At 46.3% G+C, this 21,027-nt stretch overlaps 1 protein-coding gene across 1 annotated transcript in view; it reads right to left on the reverse strand.

Moving 5' to 3' along the window:
* Positions 1-21,027, reverse strand: part of LOC142572509 (uncharacterized) — a 157,024-nt gene that overhangs the window by 52,306 nt on the left and 83,691 nt on the right. The window contains exon 2 of the mRNA XM_075682064.1: positions 18,292-18,744. Within this exon, the coding sequence (XP_075538179.1) occupies positions 18,292-18,744 (453 nt within the window). The remainder of the gene's footprint in view (positions 1-18,291; positions 18,745-21,027) is intronic.

A 21,027-nucleotide genomic window follows, 5' to 3' on the forward strand; every position in this document is an offset into this window, starting at 1 on the left:
AACCCTCCGACGCCAGGCAGTTCATTTCGCCATTCCTGACCGCCATTCCTCCACCGACGCATTTATGCTCCTGAAGGCCGTCGGTGGCTTCTGGTGATTCTCCGCAGCTTAAAGTTACAAATCTGTGCCTCTATCCACAACGATCCGCAGTGTGGCCACGCCGGAGTTTTCAAGACGTACGAACGAATTCGCCACCGCTACTACTGGCGCTGCATGTACAGTTTTGTACAAAAGTTTTTTCGGTGCTGTCTTAACTGTCAACGCGGCAAATCGCCGCTTTTACGACGGTCTGGTGCCTTGCAGCAGCTCCCATACCGTGGCACACCCTTCGATTGCGTCGGCATCGACCTATACGGCCCCCTTCCTATGACACCACGCGGCAATCGGTGGATCGTAGTTGCTGTTGACCATCTGACGTGCTACGCCGAAACTGCTGCTTTACCAAGTGCTACAGCGCTGGATGTAGCCTCTTTCGTACTACATCGCTTCATCCTTCGACACGGTGCACCTCAAGAACTCCTCAGTAATCGAGGTCGCGCCTTCCTCTCCGAAGTCGTCGAAGCTTTGCTTTCGGAATGCCACATTATTCATCGGACAAGCAAGGCATACCATCCCCAGACTAACGGGCTCACAGAGCGATTTAACCCCACGCTTATTGATAGGCTCTCGATGTACGAGGCATCTGATCATGGTAACTGGGACCGCATCCTTCCATTCATTACGTTCGCGTACAATACCGTACTCCAGGCTACTACGGGATTTTCACCTCTCTTCATCCTGTATGACCACGAGCCTGCGCATACCATCGACACGCCCCTTCCATACCGTCCTGACGCCTCCGAGTGTCCATCTACCTGTGTCCGACGTCGCCCGACAAGCCGAAGAATGCCGCTAGCTAGCGCGCTGCTTTATGGCAGAGCAACAGCAGCGCCAGAAAGAAAACCGCACCGATTCAATTCCCAACACCACTTACGCACCAGATGTTCTTGTATGGTTGTCTGTCCCTTTCCAAACGCTGGGGCTTTCCTCGAAACTTTTCCCAAAATTTGAAGGGCCTTACCGAGTCTTGGAGTGAACATCACCGGTCAATTTTCTCATTCAGCCAGTGTCACCACCTGATGACTTGCGCCGGCGTGGACGTGACATTGTCCACGTCTCGCGTCTCAAGCCCTACCACGACCCTCTGCCTCCCGATTCTTAAGGCGCCAGGATGGCTCTTTTTGTCCGGGGGGGGAGATTGTGAAGAAGAAGACGCGTCTCGCGGCACAGCCGCATCGCCAACGCGCGGATCGTCTCGGCTCGTGCTATTGATTGCTGGCGTCTTTTTGGACAGTGCTTCGGGCTGTCTAGACGTCCCCGGTCGCTGTGCTCTTGCATAAGGAGCCGCAAATAAACCTATTCTCAATAAATTTATCTCTCTCTCTCTTCTTGAAGCGCTTTTTACGCGGCCTTCGTAGACTCGAAGGCCTGCTTCTCAATTCTTCTTCTTCGCTTAGTGCCCTCTATGCATTCACTGCGCAGAAGCGAGCTAGGCTGAGAGCGACGACCTACGCGCGGGGAAGGAGGGGCTCCCTTGACGACATCTCCCATTCGCGTAGCGGCACTGGCCCGCTTACAGAATGCCGCCTCATTAAAAGAAATTGCAGGCACACAAATGTATTTGGAACGAAATATCCCATAGGTCAAGGATAGCCTGCTGTGCTATTATGTGGATAGTCAAAAGAGCCAAGTATGTACCACTCACACGCAAACGTCCTATTGTGAGCCACGGAAGCAGAGCGTTACAGTATGAATAAATAAATATAAATAAACAAATTCCGATTTTCAACGATAGAAGCGTATTACATAGACTGATAATGCGCGATCCTGCAAGTTGTCCATGCAGCCAAATGTTTAGAAATGTCGGAGTTGCTCATAAAGAGCGGTTTTAATTGCTATTGTTATGGCACGTTTTATGCATATGCAGATGTACGCCGCTGGAGGCGTTGTTAGAGAAACGCATGCGGCCTCGTTGTAGAAATAGCGGCTTTCTAAAAAGCCCGTCAGCAAAATGCAAATTTCGGGTTAAATTGGTACGACCCAGCTGCATTTCTAAATAATTTCTAGCCTCCCCAAAGGCTTAAAACATGCAATGGCGTTTCAGTGATACTTGTTCCTTGTTATAGAGTCACTAGAAGAAAGGATTCGTACAGGAGCACGGCCGACTTCCGAGTGCCCTAATTGAGTGTAGTGAGTTCTCAAAGAACCTAAAAGAAGGAAAGTTCACCTTAAACAAGACCCCGGGTTTCAAAGGTGCAAGAGCTCATAAGGGACTCCGAGAACACTAATTAGGTGGCGCGCAGAAAGAACAAAGTCCGATCAATCACTTATGCATGCGTTTTTTTTTTGTATATCTTTGTTTTCTACCCGCTTCCATAGATTCACCTCTATTGCAACTTCTTCAGAGGCTGTTACTTTTCGCTCGTGCTCTGCACTTTATCAATAATTTAGGTGAACAAAAGGAGAGAACTCGTAGCCACAAGCATAACGCTTTTTAACGTCCCTCGCTTCGCCGCGGTGCTTAAAAAAAAAAAGAACGGCATTTTTTTTTTCATAAGGCCTGTGTCCGCTTTAGATACGGATGGAGTCTTCGGAACGCAACAATCACGAGGCTAATTTTATGTTTACTATATGGTCAGGCATAAATAACTTAATTTATTTATCGTATTGTTATCTTGAATGAAGGATTTTGGAATGACATAGTCCTCCGGCACGAACACACGAACGCGCTCACTATTCTCGATATGATATACATTTTCTAAACGGTTAAATTGGATATGTTATCAGAAGGACTATTGGAAACAAGTCCCTTTGACAAAGCTCTTTGTGAATAAGTTAAGTCTGCAAATAAGTGATCGGAACTAATGTTCCCAAACGTACAACTTTAAATAAATCTTAAAAATTGCTATTCTAAAAGGATATGTTCGTTGTCGATAATACATCGATAATGCCTACACGCCAAGGTGTTTTCCTTGTAGAAAAATTCACTGCACCGTGTTAGGAATACAGTCGAACCTCGATATAACAAAGTTGCAATTGCGACAAAAATCTTCGTTAAATCTCGAATTTCGTTAATTCGAGGTTTGAAAGTTTGAGCATTAAAAACAACATCACAAATTCCCACAACATTCCTAGTGGGTAGCATCTTGTCAGCAAACGCTTATAAACAAATTGCAAGAAGGTCGCGCGATAATGCAGATCGCGCCGGGAACGATGCATCGACGGGGCTCACGGCGTCCCAGATTTGCGTCCGTTGTGTCTCGCGCTGCCGTAAATCGTGGACGCCGTGGCTTACCGCGCGTAGCGCGCGCAGTCCGCGTCCTCAAATTAAAAACAAAAGTGGAAAAAGAGGCGGGTATTCGTCCTGAGCAAAAACAACATAAAAAAGTCACAGTTTCGACAGAAAAGCGGAGTGATTGATGATGATAGCCGAGAGACAAAGGTTAGTTTCGTAGTTTTATCGGTGTCACGCGTGCTCACGAAAACATTAACAGATCTCACTCGGTCACTACGAACTTCGCAGTCAGAACGCGAGCGAGCGCTTCACACCGTGTCTTTGAAACTTAAGATCATATGCGACCGTCATCACTAGACGCGTAGGAACAATAAAATTCGCGTGAAGGAGGCACCAACCATTTCGGCTCGACACTTGCCGCGGAGGGATTACCTCCAAGATATAGCGTCTACGCGTGAGAGGATGAGACGCCCGCATTCCTGACCCGCCCCCCTCCCCTCCCCCTCATCGCGTGCTTGAGTGGTTGATCACATTACCGTGCGTTCAGTTCCTCCCCGTCCCTCTTGCGTTGAAGGCATCGTCAGGTTTCACGTTTCTCCGAGTGCTCCGGGCTGCGCGCCCTGCTGCCTCTGCAAACTGTTTACCAATGCGAAAAATGGCTCAGAATGTTTCCTGCCTGCCGCGTACCAGCACGCGCGCTTTGACGGTGGTTTTGCCGCTCAGGCTCTCCATGCAGAAGGACATTTGAAATAACTTTTGCTTAGGCCGACAGTTTTTATAGTTTTTTGCTAGGTGAACTAGCCATACGGGCTCCAAGTCCATGCTTGAGATGGCCGAAAGCTTTGTTAAATCGAAACCGTGTAACAAAATTAGTTCATTAAATCGCAAAAGAAAGTATGCGGTTCTCAATGCAACTAAGATGGCGAAATGAAAATAGTTTGTCACATCGCGAATTTCGTTCCATCGAGGTTTGCCATATTGTGGTTCGACTGCACCCCAAAAATTGGGGCTACGTTGAAACAGAAATAACCAGAGAATCACTGAAAAGCTTTACTTAAATTTATTAGTTTATTAAAACAAGGTTGATTGATTCGTCCGTTTACTGTAATGCCCTAGCTAAGCAACACGGGCTTTATGAGTGACGCCACAGTAGAGGTCTAATTAATTTTTGACTACCGGGCTTTCCTTAACGTGCGCCAAGAGCTGGGAGCTTATTGCGCTCCGCCCCTCTCAGATTCCGACCGTCCAGGAGTCCGATCCACGTTAGTGTTGTCAGCAGCAGAACGACATACTCAATGAGCCACCACTGCTGGCGAAAGCAGGCATAAGAAACAGCAGGGTAGGCACTGTAACCACGTATCTTTTTAAAATGTCATGATGACATAGCGTTACGTAGTATTGTACAATATTGTTTCAAAAAGACAGCTCAGCCTCCTAACGAAGACTACTGAAAAAATAAAATGCTATAAATATTGAGCAAACTTCCCCATAATGCTTACTTGTGAAGACTATTCAGAGTTCTGTGACTGTGAAACAGTACTGTGAATGTCTATTACGAGAACAAACAAGCAAAAGGGGCTCATCAAGGGGATTTAGTGGACCTCGGTGTCACTTTCAAAGAATTCCATCGAGGCACATGCCTCACCGAAGCAGACAGTAACGGGAGAAAAAGAAATGCAGTTGTGAAGTCGCAAGAACAAGAGGTATAGGATGCAGCGCAAGATCAAACAATAACAAAATAAACGAAAAAGAACTCCACATAGCGCCCACTCGCCTCATCCGGTTCAGTAAACGGTCTTCGCTGTCTCGAACGGAATTTCCCCATGTAGGTCGTTTTCACCCGAAAAAGGCTCGTTCATATCTTTAGTCAGTCGGAATCGCAAATCGTTACATGGAGTCCGTGATAAACCTTTTAGAAGGCTAGAACCTTCTCCTACGCGGGCCATGAAAAGTGGGGGTATAGAAAAAATTGGAAAAAGAGACGACAGACTTGAGTGCACGTGAGGAAAGGAAGCGATATGTCATTCCAGCCTGCATTATTAATTTTTTTTTCACGTTTAGATCCTGGAGCGACGATTAGTTTGTCCGAATGAAGCAGGAAGCATTAAAAGAAGGTCTTCTCTCATGCCTCTTCTTTTTATCTTCACTCAGCTTCGTCTGGATGGAGAGAAAGAGAGATAAAAGAAAGAAACAAGGCAGGGATGTTAGCTATAAAATTTTCTGGTTTGCTACGCTACGCTGGTGAAGTGGAATAGAAAAATAGAAGGGAGAGAGATAGAGAGAGGAAGGTAGTCATTGTGTGCACGTGTGCAAACAGCAGTACGTAGTCAAGGGCACTTGTACAAGGTAGTCATTTTCAAAAAGCACAGTGTCTTTACTGCCTTCTGGGCCGATGGTCAGTAGGCACGGTCTTGCAGCAGTATCTGGACGCTCAGTGGACGATCATCTAGTCACATCTATTACATGATTGTCTTTGTATGTATAACTAAGAACAGTGGCACAACAGATGGTCAATGTTCTCATCGCAGTACCAGACGTCACATGCAGGTCTTTCACCCATCTCAATTATTGATGAATAAGATGAGTTCTTGAAAGCAACTCCCCACCACAACCGACACAGAAAAGATACCTCGCGTCGGTGCAGTCTGGGTGGAGGCATGAGTTGTAGTGAATGGTTTAGTCTTTGCAGTCTGGTTTGGCCTTATATGTGCGATATTTCAATTAGCTAAACAGTGAGTGCGTGCCAGGAGGCGACGCTCTCTGGCAGCGTCTGTCCTAGAGGGTAATCGAGAGGCACTGGGCTTCTTCATGTGACACCTGAGAAGCCTTGTCTGTGTCATCAGCTTCAGTGATACACCAAGGGATGGGTGACTCGTGAACAGAAAACAGGGACGCTATAACGTAAAACTATTCCAAACTTTTCTATTTCAATTCTGCAATCAGCGCTCCGCGATTGGTCAGAAACTTTTTTGGACGCCCCCCTTCACCTGCCTGTCACGCGACGTCACGAAAACAGTGATAGCTGCCCATCTGATATGAAGTGTACACACTGATTATGCATGATTTGTCAGAAAAAATAAAAACAGTTATTTCGTATTCGACGACATTTCGCCATTAGCCCCCGGCTATGGTCAAAAGTTTTCGGGCAGCACCCACTTCATCTGCCTGTCACACGACGTCACAAAACCACGAAAACTCACCGCGTCAAAGTGACGTGTACGCATTAAAGATGCATTAATATGCCGAATAAAACTGAATTTTCTTCTGAATAACAGCAGGCTGCCCCGTTCCTAAAGGAGTAAAAGATGGCTGCCGCCGATCGCTCAGGCGCTGGCTACTCGCACCTGCCGGAGAGCACGGGTGTATTTGCGCATAATCAAACTTCTTGCGTGGCCGTGTAACGTTTTCGAGCACTTTCGGCATGTTTACCATCTCATTCTGCCAACTATTCTTTGCGGAGGGTTCGTTTTAGCGTCATTCTTAAGCTTCCGTTACATGCCGCCGCGATTTTCGACCAGCCACTGCAAGCTAAGTAAGGGAAAGCCGACCAATCTCAGACGCCGGCACCACTCTCTTCATCCGGTTCTCGATTTTCAGTGCACTGGCTCTGCCCCATCGAATCCCTCTCCATCTCCTCACCTCTTGTCAGCCAATTAGATACGACAAGCCGCTCAGTATAGGCAATGTTATTCGTTTTTCAAGCAAACAAATGTGACCTCCTGTGAACGACGGGAGCATTTGATTGGTTCGTTCAGACAACACTGCGGGTGACCGCCCGTGCTTGCGTCCGTGGCTACGCAAATTTGACGTCAGGAGATTGGAATAGAAACATATTGGAATAGTTTTACGTTATACGGCCCCAGGCCACGAGTTTCATCTGCACATATAAACTGACACATAGTTGCTGTTTGCCGCTTGGCTCGTATTACCCCTGAGGTGTAAACAACCAAAACCTCCTACGCACCTTATAGCCTGGGCTAATATTAGAATGATGGCATTGTGAAAAATGCAATGGCAAGAAAAAAAAGAATGACTTCGCCCAACTTTCGAGTGCGTTTCAGAACGCAGTAATTCAAACACAGGTTCTGATTTTCTTACAGCATTAAAATCAGTTCACATGGACGTGTAAAATGTTTGTGGCGAAAGCCCTCAATTAATTAGTCTTTTTTGTTAGCATTGCTTTGTGAGGCTTCTTCACTTTCGGCTGAGTTGCCTGGTATTGATATACTTCTTTCCACTTGGCATTATTGATGAAAGCCGTTGTACGGAGCATGTTGTACGCCTCACCATTCCAGGCATTAAATAAACGGCCGAGATGTCTGCCTTGGTTCTAAGGCGAATGTGTATGCCTACGCTGCAAGAAGGGTACGGCGACTGCGTGCATATTTACACTGACGAACAGGCGAAGTGCTGCACCCTAAAAGCTGCTCGGATGTCATTATCATTGCTCTGAAATTAGTCACGATAACTTATGCAGCGTCCAGCACCCAGAAACTCGTCGGCGAGCGAGTTTCGTGCACTCCTGACCACGAGTAATTACGTCCCGCACGAGCTACCAACAAAAGCGGCCGTCGTTTGTGATGAGTACAAAACTTTCGGGAGGCTTACCAACATGCTCTCGACTGGAGCCACAACATCGTTTTTCACTGGCTGTCGGGTCATTGCAGCATTGTTGGTAAGAATTAGCTGACGGTGCCGCTCGGTCCACGCGCCCCGTTACTCAGACAGTTTGAACAGCTCTTTCTGGAGTGGACGCTGCAAGAGAAATGAGTTCATTGGCTCGCAACAATGTAGCCTGGATAACCGGGACTCCCCCGCCTCGCGAACTGTTCCCTGCGAATTGTCGACCGCTGGGCCCGTCTGCTGCAATGCAACGCTATTGTATCACTTGTGAGTGGGTGTCGTGCTCGCAACTGTCTATTAGTTGTTCATTGGGGTGGGAAGCCCACCTTCATGCAAAAGTTGCGGATGTGAGGGGTCTCGGACCGGTCTGCACCTGGCACCGCTGCGACGATCCTCGTCATCTACTATGCCTCGTGTTAGATCCCGTTGACTTGAAACGTTTTTTGCTGGCAAAGATCCTCGAAACGCGCGGCCACATCCGTCGTATGCATTTGCCCCCATTTTCTCTCCCGGTCTTTCTCTCTCCCTGCGGTTGCTTACAAATGGTTGAACATGTACAGGCGGGGCCACTGTTAGAGGTAACACGGAGCGGGTGGCCGCGCTCCGCAGAGTGCCACGACGGGTGCCGCGCGAAGTATTGCGGTGCAAGCGCAATCAGTGCCAGAGGCAGAGTTAGCTGCGCGTCGTCTGCGACGATTCCTCCCACTTTACTTAGATTTAGGTGCACGTTAAAGAACCCCACGTGGTCAAAATTTCCGGAGTCCTCCACTATGGCGTGCCTCATAATCAGAAAGTTGTTTTGGCACGTAAAACCCCAAATATTTGTTTTTCCTCCCACTTTGCCGCGAGCGGCGATACCTAGGTTGCGCGCGCGCTTTGGAGTATACCCAAACCCTGTAGCAATGGTGCGTCAACAGGTAGTATTCTAAATCAGTTATGAAAGCACGCAGCACACTGTACACCTAAAATTTTAACTGCACCTCTTACTTCTAAAAGGCCCCTTTTGTCACAGAGGGTCAATTTCAGAATTCTCTTGCTAAGGAGGTAAAAAAATCACACGACAAACAAGGCATATTTATATATCAATGCTTCGGATTTATTATATGGTAAATGCGAAGAAGCCCAGACCACTGCTGCAGATGAAGCTTGTAAGAAGGTCTCCTTCCTTTCGAACATCATGGGTACAGTCTTTTGTACCAGAGCGCGTGTGGCGAAGTGGGAGGGACCGTGGAAGACGACGCGCAGCTAACTCCACCTCTAGCGCTGATTGCGCTTGCGCCGCAATGCTTCTCGCGGCTACCGCTTGGTGGTCCGAGGAGCGCGGCCACGCGCGCCGTGTTACCTCTAACAGTGGCAGCGCCTGTACACAGGTGTTATTAATACAATTTTAAAAAACAGTTAATTGACCTCGATTACTAAAAGAGGTGGACATTACTTACGCTAGAAATCGAAACGCATAACCTACAATTTAACAAATTTCAGCAATTCACTCTTTGACTAAGTATTGTAGGACATATTTTGCACTTATTGAAATAAAACCAGAGAGTTCTGAAGACACATCCACTTGGAGCAAATTCTGAAACTGGCACCACTTTTGAAAGAGGCGCTGTCGAACTTGGGGTAAAATGCACTGTTGTTCCAATTTAAGTTTCTAAGCGTAGAAGCATCACAATAAATTGAACACCACGGTATTTCGTGGCACGTTTTGGAAACGCATATCTCGAAACTGGTGTCGTCATTTCTCAAAATTCGATGCGAGCGGACATTTCTTTCTGATTCACCGAATAAAATTTCTTAAGGTGCAACAAAATATCTTAGGACATTCATTTAGTTTAAAAGTCAATTAGAGAAACTTCAGTAATCAGTCGAATATGCATTTCGATTTTTCGCGATGATCATGTTCATCTCTTACGGGTAAATCAGCTCAAGGAGTAGAATTGTGCTACATGCCAAAGGCGTTTTTGAAATAACCTATTGCCTCTAAAATTAAAAAAAACACACACCTTTGTTTCGCAGGTTATCTGCTGGTGCGCACGAAGGCGACCTCTAAGCATCTGGCGCCAATTCGCATTAACTGCTGCTGTAGTAAAACCTACCTGCATACGCAGAGCTACGTGCACGACTGCGTCTATAATGCGATCGATAAAATACATAAACATACCCTCATCTATAGAATACGTTAGTTATTAGCTATATTTTGAAGGTGTAAGCAGATTCCCAAACTCGGCCCACGTCGACTTTTCAGGCATCTTTATTTGGCAGTGTATCGGTGAATGATCGACAAAACTCTACGGACGGCACAGCCGTCCCATTTCGTGATGTCAACAGCCAACTGGTGTCTTTCATGCTGAATAATGTCACGTGGTGGTGACGTTGAAGAACACAGTAGCAATACTGTGAACGACAAAACTAACTTTTATTGGGCGAACCTTTGCTCACAAAAACAGGCTACACTTATAGCACAACGATAGCGGCGAACACGGTCGGCGATCGTCGAAAATCTGATCAACGGGTCAAGCGCGTCACCTTTTATACATCCAAGCGTCGAATGTTCCATACCAATCGTTGGGACCCGCGTTCCTTCCACAAAGTTCTACACCGTTCGCGTCACGCGATAAAATCAGATAACATAAGGTTCGGCGACAACAGACAGTGAATAGAAGCATCGATAACTTTCCAGAAACTTCGGATACATGCAGGCGCGTACCGCGCTGTGCGATAACATTTGTTAGGCGGCGAAACATGGTCGCCCGATAAAGATAGGTACACGTGTCAATATTAAGCAGTAAAATTTGTTGAGGTGTTTGTGTAAGTTCTCAAAACTGCAAGTAAACTTTAGCAGTTGCCTACGATGATATGATAGCCAAACGTCGCTCGTGGACACTCCGACACATGTCCATATCTCCTCCTAAGGGTCAGTTGCAAAAGTAACAAACGGCTGTGCAAAAATAGGGGTCAGTGTACAACATTCCTTATGGAATTACAGTATATTTCATTTTAATGCACGATAATATACATCCATCCCGTCATGTATGTACATACGTTCACTATCGCGCTGACTTCATAAACATTTGTTTGTTTGTTTTTTTGTTACGTAAGCAGCCCAGTAATACCAGTCAAAGGCGGAGGCTTTTGAATTTTTATCTTCGTACTCAACAGACGAGCATCAGGCAAGCGCCATAATAACTGCACGTCCGCGCGTGCTCGAATAAAAAAAACTCTGCATTGAAATAAGTGGCCAGGCGTAATCACCTGATTGAGTACCGTCTGGGCAGTTCTTCGTGCGAAACTTGGCGTTATCTAGGGTGGAGCTACGTGTCGACTTCAGCACTTTAGCTACACCGTCTATAAGGGAACGAGTAGGAGCCCGTTAAGACGAACTAATAAAATGTTGAGCTGAGTTAGCAAAGATTTCGGTTCTTAAGTGTTCTTTGCCATTGGCCGGTCGCCTACGTACATGTACACTAGTGAGACGTCCAGCAGGATCATTGACTGGAATTTTCTCTGATGAACAATTCTATCGTAAGGTATTTTTTGAGCATACGCGCCCTCTTCCTCAACTTTGTCGTACCAGAAACCACGAAAGAAAATAAATTAACGATTACAGCTGCACTAAAATATTAAAGTCAGCAGACATTTTTTTTTCTTTCGCCTCGGTGGCCACGCGGCATAATGTGGGAATTAAATAAATATAAGCATACAGGAGCATTTCATGCAGACACAGCAAAAGCGACTTGTGAAATATATTGTCCTTGAGCCATCGTTGATATAGAGTGTTTTCTTCAGACCACACAATTTTTTTATTAAAAAGAATGCTTGACTGTAGTGAACATGCCTTTTTGCATATAGGCTCTTCGGCGATTAGGACATACTTCGCCTCTATCGTCATGATCGGAAGAATAATTAACAAAACATCGTTAAATAACTTTTTTATTTGAACCTTGAGCGTGGTTTAAATGGTAAATTTGCACTCAGTTACATTTTGATGCACTCAGTTTTCTTTTAATTTTGAAAATCGCACCTAGGTAAGAAATTTATCATCGAATTTCAATGCTCAATCCAGGCAATATTGAAATTGCCCACGCAGTGAGCTCGGAGAAGACGTCCCCGCTATCGTCTCTGACGGTTATGCGCCGTGACGAAAAGCGCGACGGTGTTTCACTCTGAACGTCGCAGCCAGTCCCAGCAGATGGTGATATGGTACGTTTTGTCCAGCAAGTCTGTGCCGCGACGTGCTGAATCAGTATTTTCAGCGACATGCTATATCATTTAGACATTGTTAGACACATTGTCGCAGGGCGCTTCCGTCTGACATGGCTCCGGCGCGCGCTTGGTTTCTATATTTCTTGGATTGAGCGTTCAAATTCGATGACGATTAGCTCGATTTAGGTGTGATTTCCAGGATGAGAAAAGAAAGAGAGAAGGGAAATAAAATGGGACTGCCTCAAAATTTGCGACATATATGCAACTGCCTCCTTATTTAACTAATAAAGAAGAAAAAGAACGATGTTTTGCTAGTTAGTCTTCTTGTACTCATGTTCATACTCATCTGCAAAGTATGTCCGCCTCGCCAAATTTAAAATTAAATTAAGGGGTTTTACGTGCCAAAACCACTTTCTGATTATGAGGCACGCCGTAGTGGAGGACTCCGGAAATTTCGACCACCTGGGGTTCTTTAACGTGCACCTAAATCTAGGCACACGGGTGTTTTCGCATTTCGCCCCCATCGAAATGCGGCCGCCGTGGCCGTGATTCGATCCCGCGACCTCGTGCTCAGCAGCCCAACACCATAGCCACTCAGCAACCACGGCGGGTCGCCTCGCCAACAAAAAAAAAGAAAAATAATATCTGTAAAAACACCACGTTTAGTGCACTTATAACCTTTTTTCCTAAACAAATCGTTACAGTCTAAAAAAGGAAACGCCCGGTACCGCAGGCACAGGGGTGAGTGAATAAACTTTATTTCGGAGGCCAAGCTACTAATGCCCGAAGGCGGGCCCGCCCACCCTATTTAAGGTAGCCGTGGCCCTGTGCTGGAAGCCTAGCGCTGTTCACCAGCCGCAGCTGGTCCTCAAGACTCGGGCTTCTCAGTATAGGTCTCCCAATGGTCTTCTGTTGGTTCTTGGATGGGCGTTGTGCATGGGTTCCCTTTCCATTCCCATGGAGACCATGTGGAAAGGGTGTTTGGCGTATTGCAGGGTTGGCAGTCTCTTATATATGTTGAGGGGTACATCGCGTGTAGTAGAGTGCCGTGTGTAGGTGATTGCCCTTCTGTAGTCGGCGTAGTATGACGGTTCCTTCTCTGCTGAGCTTGCAGTGTGATTTCTGGTACTGCCTCCCGTTCTTTCTATAATCTTGTAGAATGTTGTAGTACTTGCTTTGTATGCTTTCGCCTTGGTCTGGTGGTAGGCGATGTTCTGGTGGGGTTGCCCGGTATACATGTTCTAGGGTGGCGGCGCGAGCCGCTTGGTTCCCCACCAAGCATTCGTGTCCCGGGGTCCAGACAATTAATGGCGACCCGTTAAGGCTACCTCAATGCCCCTAGCAACTATTGACGCCGCTGCTATCTCTTCGTTCTGTTTGTTGGTTACGCAGGTAACACGTCTCTCTGCCTTGTATCTTGCGGCGTCTGTGTACCTTATTTCAGCCTTATTGTTTTCTTTGTTTATCTTTTTTTTCCCAACATGGTGGCTCTCGTTTGTCTTTCCTCGCTGTTCTATTCTGGGTGCTTGCTTCTTGGCATGGGTGCTACGTGTATCATTGCTCTCAGAATCGGAGGTACTCGTTCAAAACTGTTGTCTTCTTCTTCGAGTGTCCAATAGTTGTTGCACTTTCATGATTCAAAGCATCAGTTTATGTAATTTTATTTCGCCCACTTTTCCTCTTCTTTCTGGCTTTTCACAAATCAGTGTGCTATCTTGAAACTGACATGACATCTAACTTTTTTAGAAATTCTTCAGTGTCCTCATGTTGAAACAACGTGCCAAAATACTCAGGGCATTATTAGCGTGATAATTTGTGCGCATTTGTTCTTGCGGTTCCTTGGTAGTCTCAATAGCATTGTTTCAGTCTGTAAAGGCACCTCGATACCTCCTCGTTTCAACCAAAAGCAAAACAACGCTCTCATTCACACTAGACGAATTGGACAAACACCCACTCGCACAAAGCGAGATTGTTGGCCATTAGTACTGCACGGACGTCAGCGCGAGTCGCCATAAAGGCATTCCTGCGCTCCCTAAAGGAAAGCGGAATGTGCGATAAATTGTGACTCTGTGACAGTGTGCATTGTCTGACGCTGTATTTCTCAGCGCCCACACAGACAGCTTCACATTGTTAATTCTTCCATCTTTTTCTCTCTCCACCTTTTCCTCCTTTCCCCTTCTCCGGTACAGAGTAACCAACTGTAGATATAGTCTGGTAAAGCTAAATATCATTGCTTATATATATATATATATCCACCAAATTGAACTCTTTCTTTATTATTATTAGAACTTTTCTCTTTTGCGGGACCGAGAGGTGATTCCGGTTTCCTGATTGAGGCTCGAAGCAAGCATTGTTGAAGGCCGCAGAAATTCGGTTTAATGGAATAGAGGGTACGTGTCAAATCGTTTTCGTTTTGTCTGAGGCATAAGAAACCAAGAAAGCACCAGCCCAATGTTCGCCGTATTAGTAAATTTGTATTAACAGCGTTCGTCTTAAAGGTACCCTGAAACGATTTTGACGATTTTGTACAAACGTACTGAGTCGTTAAAGTAGGTCCTTCTGATCATTAATTGGCGCATCTAAGCGCTCCGCGTAAAGCGTGTAATTTATTATAAGGTTTTAAAGATGTACATCGCTGTCGATCGCAGCACACTGCTCGGCGGAATTGTCAGCCGCCCCTACCATATGACGTAAATCACCCGTATGACATCATTAGGGCATGTTATCGGATTGGCTGCCCTGGGTGTGTCATCGATAATTTTTCCACCTTTATGGCGAACAAATGATGTTCGTAATAGTTGGAATGTTAGTTAATTTGTTTCATTAAAGAAAGTAACAGAAAGAGAATGCGCAAGAACAATTTCTCACTACACTTAAGCACTTCCGACACACAGCAAGCGTCGTCTGCTTGTGTTACGACGTACTCCATTTTGACGAGAGCTCCGCGGTCAGAGTCGGTCTCAGTCTTTTCGCGAGCACTATGATTCGACTTTGTTGCGTTGTGGACTGCAAACGTAGCCACTGGCAATATGTCAAGCTGCGAGATCGTGTCCCTCTGCAAGACAGCACACGAGCGAACTGGCTGCTGCGTATGGTATTGCTGCTATCTGATCGGCGCCAGGATTTGCGTGTTTGCGGCCGTCAAATTACACCGGAAGATTACTAACGCATTAGCGTTTCGCGAGTCCGGTATTAGGGCAAACACAAGCGCAAGGGGAGAGGATCTGTCCGCTTGACTGTGCCGTTTAACGGGATGAGCAGAAGCGCTAATGTGAATGGTCTGCACGGTGCAGCCACTTGGTGGCATAAAGCTCAACCATACACTGTAGCAGTAACGAAATGTATTCTTCTTTGCTGCTGGTGCAAATTTTTCTCAGGAGTGTAATCATCAACGCGTTGTTTTTTGTTAATGTTTGAAATGTTTTGCACTTGGTTAGAGCAATATTAGCGCTTTGTTTGGCTGGTTAAGTGCTGCGCCAACAATTGGCTGGACCGTGGAGACCGATCTGGCAGCTCACCTACGTCTACGCTAAAGTCCCTTCATCAGCTTGAGTGTACGCCTCCAGCGATCTGCCGAAATGCCCAGCTTGCCTGCAGTTACAAGAATACCAGACACGTTCGGCGCTTCGACAGACTGCTCGCAACGCACACTGCTTTGATAGCTCTCGCTTGGGGTCGACTTCCAAGCAGCTGGCGGAGAGTTTGAGAGGCTTCGCGCGCTCGCGGCGCTCGCTCCTAGAGAACCGGAAGTCGACGACACGACGTGCCATCATGACTCAGAGCCAGCGAAGGTGGAGCTTAGCCGCGATGACTCGGCGAACGAGTTGAGGAGAAAATGCATGACCGTGGAGGAGGGTAACTTGTAATCGTCCGTAGCTCTCTTAATATGAGACGTTTCCCACAAATTGTGGTGCGAATGATTAACTTTAGCTGTGCCCTACGCGTCTACGAAATTTGTCCGAACCGTTTCAGGGGCCTTTTAACAGGAGGCAACTGTGTACATTGGAGATTCTCCGTGGTCATTCTGCTTTAAGCAAGCATATGGAGTCCTTTGATTGAGGAAATAGAGCACTGAATTTTGCATGACGTTGATGATACATTCAGAACAATCTATAGCATTGTCCTATATGCGCACTGAAACGAAAGTTGTAGTAATAAATCAATTTTTGTCGTAGAGATTGCGTGCAGTTGCTACCAGACCATGTCACATTTTATGACCGTCTTAGATAGTTTTTAAAGTTAAGTTACGAAATCTGATGAATGAATCCTCGCGTTTGTATAATAATAGTTCAATGAAAAACAAACATCCGATGTGTGTTGTTTAACTGATTGATAAGTTTTTCTCGTAAAACGTTTGGTAACTGCCATCCAATTCAGACTAGCGACATCCGATGGTAAACTAACGACAGACCTCCTTCTGTGAGGACGGGTCAGGCGAGCTTTTAGAATCGCTTTCTTCCTACATCGACATTTCGCGTCAAGGAGACATGAAGGGCTCCTCACGTAAGGTTACGAAGCGGTCAAAGCAATGGAGTGTCTCAGAATTTAGGCTAAACAATTATTCTCCTGCATAAAATATGTATAATAAAATTATTTTTACTTTTGTGAAAGGCGTTTTGGTGGCTCCCGTTCCATTTTGTTAATACCTTCCGTCTTCTCTTATCCCAGCACATAATTGAGATATTTAATATGAATACCTTGGCATATTTCAACCACGATTCACTGTATCGATGAGACGAAAACTCCTTAGTCCTGCCAGATTCTAAGCTTAGCTAAAGATACATTTTTTGTAAAGCCTGCTATCAGCCAAAACGAGTTCTGCAGATCTCGATAGGTGCGACAGAAAGTAGATATCAAATCCACAGGCAAATGGAAACTTTTGGGCGTCAAATCTTGCCCTCTTTTGGTTCCTCATATTTTAATGTCCACATGCGTAAACACTATGCAAGTTGACAAGGAGCACTCATTTTGTAATAACATTTATCATTTTCCGTTATTTTCGTCATTAATCACTTGGACATCACCGCACCACAGCTATCGCTTCGACTGGCCACCCGGCACGATGCAGGACAACAAAGAAGAACCGAAAAGGAAAAAAAATTACTGGCTCTCTTGCAACCGAGAGTAGATGTAAGCATGAAGTCGCTACCGGCAAAGCGGATTGGTTAGGGAAGAATACTGGCCACAATCTTAAAATGCGTGTAGCGCACGTTCGCAACGGCGCACCACACACCGCCATGCCATACTGTGCAGTGGTCCACATGGACGTAGTTGATTCCCGTCACAGTGACAGGGAACAATTACGTTCATATGGCGTCTTTTGCTGCCCTGTGGTGCTGCCGCCTTCACCCGCTTTTCTTCTTTCGACAGTGCAGCGCGCTCAGCGTGTGTCGCTACTTTTTCTTCTTGTCACGTCGAAGTGGTCGGCAGGAAATGTACGGCTTTATCCGCGGCGCGCCGCAAGCTATTGGCTTAGTCACGCAGTGTGGCGCCATCTCTCGACGCGAAGCAAAACCCGCGCCACGGAACTCTCGGACCGCTGGCATTGAAAAGAGCACTGGAAACCGTGTCTCAGCGCCAAAAGTTGACAATGTAGTGTATGGTGCTTTGTGCCTGCCTTTTGAACGTCGCTATTGGAAATCAGAAGTAGAATTTCAGCGTACTAGAAGTTGCAGCTTGAGTGGTATTGTGAACAAACATTAGGAAAAGCTCGGAAGCAATATTTTTATAACTTCTTTGGGCAGTAACTAGCGTATGTAATGCGGTCCTATACAAACAGATGGGGCCAGAGACCACATTTTCGTACGTTTTGGCTGGTTTCCAGGATGACCTCTTTTTTGTTCCAGCAATGATCTAGTCTTGAGTGCCCGGATAACGGCTCTGGCTTTTGGCTCAATGTCGCCGACAACGGGAGCTAAAAGCATTTCATGCTTTTAAAAGAATGTTGGAATATATAGGTCCTTTCCGACAGGAACCTTGGCATCCAGAGCCATCTACTGTAAGCGCATATTTCATTCTATTTTACTCATTACTTGACAACTGCACAACAAAATGGTCAATGCCGGCAACAGCGAAGGCCATGGCTTCGTGCGAGCCTATGACGTAAGGCAAAAGAAAACGGATAGTGAAAATAATGCCGACGGAATACGGCCCCTGGTTAGACTTGGTATCGAAGGAATGAGCACACTCACCGGCGACGAAGAGTTGGACGCGAGCCACGGTAACGGTCACGCCACCGGAAGTAAAGTTCTCGCTTCGGTACGTCACGTTGCAGACGTAATTTCCACTGTCGCTTCTTTCCAGCCGATTGAGAAGCAGTGCCGGCGGATCACTGAGGAGCGAGAGGAACGCTCTGCCTGACCACGAGGGCTGCTTCCAGTGTGTGCCGTCAACCAGGCCCCTAGTTCCGCCAAGCACAGCATTTGAGGGTGGTTCCGGTGCCACCAATGCGTAAACTTTCGTCCATTCGTGCCTGTTGTCGAGCAGTGATGAAGTAACACCTGCGCGCACGTGTGGGGCGCCAGCTGTCACAAGATACCACATGGCGGAGACCGGTTCCCGCGTCGCCAGGTCGATGGGGCAGGGAAGTGACGTCTGCTCTCCTTCCAGAACGTTCACGCTTCGCAGCGATGACCAGGACTCGTCTGCAACCGAAACCGACGAAAGGTTCGTTAATTCATCAAAGAATCCGCTGTGAATTTGGGGGTCAAACTACACTCGAATACGGCATACAGTGTCGCGTGCGTCAATGTTCTTGTCACTGAAAATGAGGTAGGTATTGCACACGGCGTAACCACAACCTGAACTTAAACAGATAATACACGGATTGCCCGTTTTCAGTTGTGTGAAGTGGTGGCCGAACTGATTATTAACCACTCAAGGCCAAACCACTTGATCCACATATTGCCAATCTCTGGGGCCAACGTAAAAGGACACCCCTACAAGGAGAGCCCATCTGCCGAGACACTGCTCCTGGATGGAAACAAACCAAGGCAATTCAACTAGACTGATGGCAGGACTATAGAAGATAGACAGTCATACACAAACAGAGATTTTAATGCGAAGCATTCTTGTCGATTGTACAGCGGTTTTTCTCAGCGCGTAGCTGTTCACTTTCGTTGGTTGATCCCGAAGGCAGTGCCGTCTAACACAGCTTATCAAGGAGTAGCCTAGTGCCTAGTACCAACATGTGCCGTTAGATTTCAAGCCCGCAGCTGTTATCAAAAGCCTAGACCGCGCTCAATTTGACCTCCAGACCCAGCAGAGCGCCGATGAAACAATGTGCAATCACTAATCGCTAGAAAGATTCGCTCTCAAATTCAAAGCATAGTACGTCTAGGTACTTCCACAAATGTATATCTACGTCATGAACGGCACATTAGGCTTGCCAATGCGTCCGAGAAATGTGTCGTTACGATCTCGCAGGCCACGGGCTTGCTCCGCTCGAACCAGTGAAAGAACAAGTGACCTGACTGGACAAGTCACTGTGGAAGCCACGATCAGCGAACCTATGGACATTCAGTAATTATGTTATTGATTATGAAGTAAAATTGTGAAATGATACACAATCATCATTTCCAGCAGTGCAATGCGTTATAAACCTTTCATGCTCAGAATCTCATGTGTAGGTATCTCTTCAGAAAATTGCCATTGTGCGTAAATGCCCCTCTACTACCAAAAAGCAATGCTTCACAATACATACCACTGGAGCTGACAATTTTCTTTAATTTTGACTTTTTCCCCTGATATGGATTTGTGTGTCTTCATTTATTGCTACAAATCTAATAGTAATTGTTAACCAACCCTAGTTCATTTCCTGTGCGAATGCACTATCTTGCCTAATTTTGCACACACTCCTCCCTCCTTAAAATGGGGAAATATACGTTTTTGGTATGCTTTCATCTTCAATTTTTCTTTGTTTTAAGACAATACAATGCCTTGCTTCGTGTACAACAGATTGTGTTCACATAATCGGTGCCCTCGCTTCCCCTCCCCCTCCCGCCCTACTATATCACATATAAATGAAATATCTATGGCTGAAAATGTCCAAAATTACCACTTATCGCCATTTTTTGTGCTTCCCAGGATATTACACTCACTGCACTGTCTAACCATGGCGGCGCAGCGATTTCCGCTGTATCGTGTAGGCGTGATCAGGCGCGTTAGGTCAGCGCTAAGCCTCGGTAAGCCGCACTGCGAAATCAACTATTTGTCTTTTGACATCGTCCATGACTGCAGTGCATTCGGTATCAATTTTACTTCTTTGCGCACTTCTCTTTTAACTACCGCCCAGTGGCTCTTGCGTTGCGTTGCCGAGCTCAAGGTCTCAGGTTCGATCGCAGCAGTGGCATTTTGATGGGGGCGAATGAAAGAATTGCTAAAAGGGACGAGAACACCGCGAAAAGACACGACGACGAGGTAACGCTACTGACAACTGGTTTATTTTTGAAAAGGGTTCAATATGTAAGACAGTCACAACACATGCGCACAAGTGAACTGCGCCAGATACGCAAAATGGCGAGATACGTTTTTTAGACCTCAGGCTGAGGATAACTAAGGGACACACCTGTTGGGCGTATTTCCCATGTGCAAAGAAAGAGCTTTTGCCCTATGAATCGTCTCATATAAAGACCGTGAAAAGAGCAATTGCATCGCTCTGCATGGAATGGCGCTTCAAAAATCGTGCCCGCACGAAATGCTTTTTAGTTTTGACAATCAGGTTCGCAGGCTTTTGGCCGCAGGCTTCCCTTGCTCGGTCCTTGTAGCAGTCGCTGAAACCCTCCTCAAGAAATTTGGTCCCCGACGAATGAAAGCTGCACCTGAACGCGTGAAGACCGAACCTGAGGTGACGCCTTACATTGGCAAGGTTTCACAAAACCTCAAAAAAGTGGCCAGCAGGTACAACGTGCCACTTGTTTTTTCTGCGC

The sequence above is a fragment of the Dermacentor variabilis genome, chromosome 1 (assembly GCF_050947875.1).
Source record: "Dermacentor variabilis isolate Ectoservices chromosome 1, ASM5094787v1, whole genome shotgun sequence".
NCBI classification, from domain to species: Eukaryota; Metazoa; Arthropoda; class Arachnida; order Ixodida; family Ixodidae; genus Dermacentor; species Dermacentor variabilis.